General features: G+C 45.6%; 1 protein-coding gene across 1 annotated transcript; it reads right to left on the reverse strand.

The window, feature by feature from the left end:
* Nucleotides 1–3,724: 3,724 nt before the first annotated feature.
* On the reverse strand, nt 3,725–6,485 carry LOC105031976 (probable inorganic phosphate transporter 1-4). The gene is given in 3 exon segments (XM_010906287.3): nt 3,725–4,451; nt 4,454–5,542; nt 6,331–6,485. Coding segments are annotated over 2 exon segments (1,608 nt in total). The 5' UTR covers nt 5,520–5,542; nt 6,331–6,485; the 3' UTR covers nt 3,725–3,909.
* Nucleotides 6,486–6,693: the final 208 nt, after the last annotated feature.

Genomic DNA, 6,693 nt, shown 5'->3' on the forward strand with positions numbered 1-6,693 from the left:
CGCCACGGCGGAGGCCGGCGGCAGAGGGGGGCCACTCCCCCAATCATGGAAGAGCATGGCCGGCGATCGATTGCGATCGCCGGCGCCGGAAAATTCATGAGAAAAAGAGACCAAAACAGAGGTCCCTTTTTCCGACCGAAAATCGGCGACTCTCGTCGCCGGCAGCCGCGCACAAGGGCACGGGAGGAAGGGGAAGGAAGAGAGGAAGAAAAGGAAGACTCACTTCGGCCTCCGGTGACCCCACCGGTGGGCAATCACAGTGAGAACGAAGCAAAGATCCGCGGCTCTAATTCGAGAAAATCGGAGAGGAAAAGAGGGAAAGAAGACCGATGATCGGCTTCAAGGGAGGGAAAGGTCCTTTTATAGAGAACCCTAGGACTCCGAGACGTCCTAGAATTTCGATCTTGCCCGAGTCTCGCCGGAGAAGAAGACTCCTATCGGGAGTCTTCTTCCCGATTTTTTCTCTGTTTTTTTTTTTTTTTTGGGACTTGGGTCTGCTAGATTGGGCTTGGTTTTGGGCTATAACATTCTTCACCCCTAAAAAAAAATTTCATCCTCGAAATTTTTCATACATGTCACCAGTGTATTGGAAGCCTGTGCATTCTGTTGAGTAAGCGCATAAACTCTTCCCTGGGTTTTAGAAATCTGTCCACCACCCTTATGTTGTCCTTCATGAGTTCTTTGGCCAACTTGATTTTCAGTATTTAGCAGGCAGCTAGCAATTTTATGATCCATCTGACCACATTTGAAACAAGCACCTGTATTCCAATAGCAATCCTTGTCTGCATGATTTTTGCCACATCTGGAGCACGGCTCACCATCAATCTGTTGAGTCTTATTGTCTACTGCTCCCTTAGCTGATCTTTTGATATTTTTATTATTCTGCCCTTGTGTATCATTTGATTTTGCTTTCTTTCTTTGCTTTCTTTCCCTTTCCATACGTTCTTCATTGACTTCTCTTTCAATTATCAGTGCTTTGTTTACCACATCTGCATAAGTTGTCAATTCATATGGAACCACTTGTTTTCGAATCTCAGTTCTCAGTCCCATCTCAAACTTGTGAACACGTTCTTGCTCACCATCCACTAATCTCGGAGCAAATTTTGCTAACTCTGTAAATTTTGCTTCATATTTAGTCACACTCATACCCTTTTGCTTCAAATAAATAAACTCTTGCTCTTTCTGGATCCTTATACTCCGAGGAAAATATTGATCGTAGAATGCAACCCGAAATCTTTTCTAGGTAAGTATTTCGCCGTCTTGTTCATGCTTGCGCTGTAGTCGCTGACACCAGTTGTATGCTTCTCCTTGTAGTAAATAAGCTGCATATCGAATCTTTTCTTCATCAAGACACTCTTGGACAGCGAAGGCTTTCTCCATCTCTATTATCCAGTTATCAACCTCTAAAGGTTCAGTAGTCCTCTTGAAAGCTGGAGGAGCAAGCTTTTTAAATTCTGAAATGTTATTCCGTTGTACTGATTGCTCTCCATGTTGTGATGGTGGATGCTGATGTTGTTGTGTATCTCTTTGTATCTGCTGTTGTTCAAGCATTTGCTGTTGTATTTGTTGTTGCACTTATACCATCCTGATTAGGGTCTGCATTAACTGAGCCATATCTGGTTCCTGACGTACTCTGATACCATATTAATTGTCACGCCCCCGATCCGAAATTATGAATCGATGATCATGGCAACCGCCGCATACTTATGAAGAACTCTCTTCATAAGCATGCAAGGCATCTCATCACGATATCAATGCATCACAGCGGAATAAATTCAAATAATTATTATTCAACTTTAATTCAAGTAATTAAATCAAATGTCTTACATCCAATAAAATTTTATTAACAATAAAACAATAGGTCTAAGTTTAATGAAGTTGACAATGCTAAATCTCGCCTCTAAAAGCTCTGTCCCAATATTTCTTCTCATGCTCGAAATTAATTATCTAAATCTGAAAAATAGAAAGAAAGGTAATGAGCAAGACAGCCCAGTAAGTAACAAATATCTCAACTAGATATTTCAGATATTATGTACTTTTCAAGAATAATGTTGTAAATAAACATAATAGTATATTTCATGCTGATTTAATACAAATCAAATATTTTCAAATATTCACATATAACATAATCATAAATCCGATTCGATGCAAAACACTCATAACTCAACAGCCTTGACTATGACCAATGTTTAACCCCCATTGGCGGGATCCACAGAATACCAACGCACAACCCCCACTGGCAGGGTCCACAAATACCAGCGCACAACCCCCACTGGCAGAGTCCACAAACACCAGCGCACAACCCCCACTGGTAGGGTCCACTGAGTACCAACGTATAATCCTCATTGGCGGAGCCCACTGAAACATAGTTAGGCTGAGAGCATAAATCCGATCCGTATCAAAATACTTTGAATCATAATATATCATAATTTTTCACTGAATATGTGCATAATTCGACGTACCATAATATTTCAAAAGCACTTTTCTTACAAAACATAATTTCATAAATCATGCATAATTTTAGAGAATAATTATTTATTTTCAGAATAAATATAGAATATCTCGAGAAGATGATTCATTACTTACCTTTCACGGAGCACTGAATGAACAGATCGACTAACTTCTAGGAGATTCTTCCGTGCCTATTATCCAAAATTATATTTTTACATTAATTTTAATTCAAAATTCAATCTAAACAAATCCCAAATCAAAACCTCACTTAAAATCAGACTCTTCCCTAAACTCGATCAAAATCATCAGATGAAGCCTTCCACTACGCTAATCTTAGAGGAACAACTTTAGAGAGAGAAAAATCTATCAAGAGAGAGAAACAATCTAGAGAGAGAAAATTCTAGAGAGAGAAAGTAGAGAGAAAGTTCAATTCCAGAGAGAAAGTCAGGGTTCAGACTGAAAGAAGCGAGAGAAGAGAGAGAAACTCTCTCTCTCATCATTTTTTTATTATTTATTTATTTATTTATTCATTTATTTATATATATATATACTTATATATATATATATATTGTTATTATTTTTTTTTCTTTTTCTTCTTTCTCTTTTCTTTTCTTTTCTTTTTCTTCTTTCTCTTTTCTTTTCTTTTTCTTTTTTTTTTTTTCTTCGGGCTCCTTCCAGGCCGATCAGAGGACCGGTGGTTCTCCGACCTTGACCGACCGTTCAGGCCACGACCGCCACGATGGAGGCCGGCGGCATAGGGGGGCCACTCCCCCGGTCACGGAAGAGCATGGCCGGCGATCGATTGCGATCGCCGGCGTCGAAAAATTCATGGAAAAAAGAGACTAAAACAGAAGTTTCTTTTTCCGACCAAAAATCGGCGACTCTCGTCGCCAGCAGCCACGCACAAGGGCACGGGAGGAAGGGGAAGGAAGAGAGGAAGAAAAGGAAGACTCACTTCGGCCTCCGGTGACCCCACCGGCGGGCAATCACGGTGAGAACGAAGCAAAGATCCGCGGCTCTAATTCGAAAAAATCGGAGAGGAAAAGAGGGAAAGAAGACCGATGATCGGCTTCAAGGGAGGGAAAGGTCCTTTTATAGAGAACCCTAGGACTCCGAGAGGTCCTAGGATTCTGATCTTGTCCGGGTCTCGCCGGAGAAGAAGACTCCTATCGGGAGTCTTCTTCTTGGTTTTTCCTCTATTTTTTTTTTTTTTTTTGGGGGGGGGGGGGTTGAATCTGCTGGATTGAGCTTGGTTTTGGGCTATAACCGTTGTAAAACTTATATTTAGAAAAATTTAATTACACATAGTGAGAACTGTGAATAGGCAGCAGTCCAGATGTGCCATGTAATCGACCCCTACAGAGCCTCCAATGTTTTCAGAAAGTAATAGGACTATTTTTTTTTTCCTATAAAAACTACCTGGTAATTCTTAGACACAAAGCTACATGCAGCTTAAATCTAAATAGGGACAGTCCTGTTGTAACCTGTTTCGGCTACCTGAACTTCTTCATCCTCATTATCACCAGATATCTCTTCCAAGGATTTCCCCTTGGACTCCGGCACCAAGAAGGTAAAGAAGAAACCCAAGAAGCTGCAGCCTGCCAGCAGAAATAGCGAGTTCCTGACGCCAATGCCGGCCGGGTAGCCGGGATCGGCCAAGGCCTTGTCCTGGTTCTGCGCCGCGTACAGGAAACCGAACGCCCCCACGATCGCCCCCGCTTTCCCTGCGGCCGAGGAGATCCCGTGACACGTCGACCGCAGCCTCGCCGGGAAGATCTCGGCCGGCACGATGAAGGTGGTGCTGTTGGGCCCGAAATTGGCAAAGAAGAAGGTGAACGCATACATGACGACGAAGTCGATGTGGTGGCCCTTGGTAGTCCAGTGATGGTAGGGGATGGCGAGGCCGAGCAGGAAAGCGGTCATCATGAAGAAGCCCATAAGCTGGATCTTGAACCGGCCGATGATGTCGATGAACGCGACGGTGAACCAGTAGCCGGGATGGCGCCGCAGAGGACGATCAAGGTCTGGGCGCGAGCAATCTTGTAGACTTCCTCGAGGGCGTTCATGGTTTTGGCCGCGGGGATCCAGCCGACGGCACTGAAGATATCCTTCTGGAAGAGGTTTTGGCTGTAGAAGGCGATGTCGAGGAGGAACCACGTGGTGGCGGTGCCGAGGAGGTGCATGCCGTGGCGGCGGGCGAATTCCTTCGAGAAGATGCCGAAGTTGCCAGCCGATTTCCTGGTAAGCTGCTCCACTGTCTGCTGCTCCTCGACGATGTCGACCTGGAGCACCTTCGACATGTCGGCGGCGGCCTGCTTGGCGTTCCTGGCGACGAGCGCGGTGTACCGGGCGGTCTCCGGCATCTTCATCCGCCAGTAGTAGGTGAGCGCCGCCGGGATGGCGCCGAACATGACAATTATCCGCCAGACGTAATCAGCCTGGGGGACGGTGGAGGCGGCTCGGTTGACGTCGTAAGGCGGCGCCTTGAAGCTATCCTTGAAGGTGGCGGAGACGATGAGGGCGACGATTCCACCGGAGAGGTTGCCGAAACCCTGCATAGCGAAGACGGCGGCGATGAACGCGCCGCGGGTGCGCTTGTTAGCGTACTCGGACATGATGGTGGCGGAGAGTGGGTAGTCACCGCCGATGCCGAAGCCAAGCCAGAAGCGGAAGAAGCAGAGGGTGGCAACGACGCCCTTGGCGGTGTGGCCGAAGGAGAGGCCGGAGGCGAGGGAGCAGACCACCATGAGCATGAGGGTGACGCCGTAGACCTTCTTCCGGCCCATCTTGTCGCCCAGCCACCCGAAGAAAAGCTGGCCGGAGAGCGTGCCGCAGAAGGCCACGCCGTTGACGGCGGCCGACACGTTCGGCGGGAGCGAGCCGGGGGTGGAGGAGGAGGGGTCGAAGTAGTAAATCCGGCCGAGGAGCTTGGTCACCAAGGAGATGCAGAAGAGGTCGTAGGCGTCGGTGAAGAAGCCCATGCCGGCGATAACGATCGCCGTGAAGTGGTACCACTGGGTCTTGGCGACATCTAGTGCGTTCAGCACCTGAAGCTGGTCCCTAGCCATCTTCACCCTCTCTTCTTCTTCCTCTGGACAAAAGAGTCCGGCAATTGATATCAGATACAAGGAAAGAGACGAAGTGATAAACAAGGTCAAATTTGTGTACGCAATTATAAATATAATATAACTTGTCCACAATTGTTCCAGAGAACACGTGGCTATTGGCAGTCGGTGAGACTCGAGGGAGGAGTCAAGAGAAGCAGACAAAGGGGACAAAAGAGTAGACGAATCAGAATGAAGGCAGGTGAAGATAAAGCCTCCCCGAGGAGGCATCCAGAAACGCAAGATATGAGAGCGGTTTATTTTGGCTGTTTCTTGGTAGATTCGGAGGAAGGAATTGGGTGAAGGAAAAGAAAGTTGTTGGGAACTACTAAATACTGAAAAGATATGGAGGAACTATCAAAAGTGAAATTATAGTTCCGTAACCACAGGATAGTCCAGTTAGATATATCTACTCAAAAATAAATAAATAAACCAGAAAAATAATAAAATAAGTCAGAAATAAGCAATCATTCGTGATAGATGAATGGTTTATAATCAGTAAAACGGCTATACTAATTAATAATTAATAATTACCAAGTATTCAAGTATTAAATTATATATTCATGTCGTTACTATGTTCAAGTTAGATATCCAATTTTTTTACGGAAACCACTTATCTGTATAAAATTCGGGAAAGATTTTTTTTTCTTTTTTTTTTTTTGATGTTAAACGATCTGATAAATTCGATTTAACAAGCATGAGAGCATGACATAGATGGGGAAAAAATAAAAAATCATCCAACCTAAAAGAAAACGGCGAGAGGAAGATTACATACCTCTTTCAGGAGAAGAATCCAACGAGGAGAGTTATTGCAGAGACCTCTTGCGAAAAGGGAAGGAAAAGGAGAGGGGGGAAGACAGAACGAGGAGAGAGGGGCTAGGAGGGGGGGATTTAATAGCACGCGAGTAACGCGAAGGCAACAGCATCCGCCCAGGGCATATCCAGTTCCCATGGTCAACGAGTCTGTACGCCGTGGGAACCCGGGGTGGGTCCACGCGCGAAGCCAAATACCTTCCCGCGCCTTCCCACTCCCCGCGGAATCTTTGACCCGCTTCATGCGTATTTTTTTCGAGAAACTCCCCCCACGCTGCGCTGCCAGGAAATTTACGGGGACTCGCTTCCTATGCTTTCGCTTTCT

Source organism: Elaeis guineensis, chromosome 11 (genome assembly GCF_000442705.2).
Source record: "Elaeis guineensis isolate ETL-2024a chromosome 11, EG11, whole genome shotgun sequence".
Taxonomy (NCBI): domain Eukaryota; kingdom Viridiplantae; phylum Streptophyta; class Magnoliopsida; order Arecales; family Arecaceae; genus Elaeis; species Elaeis guineensis.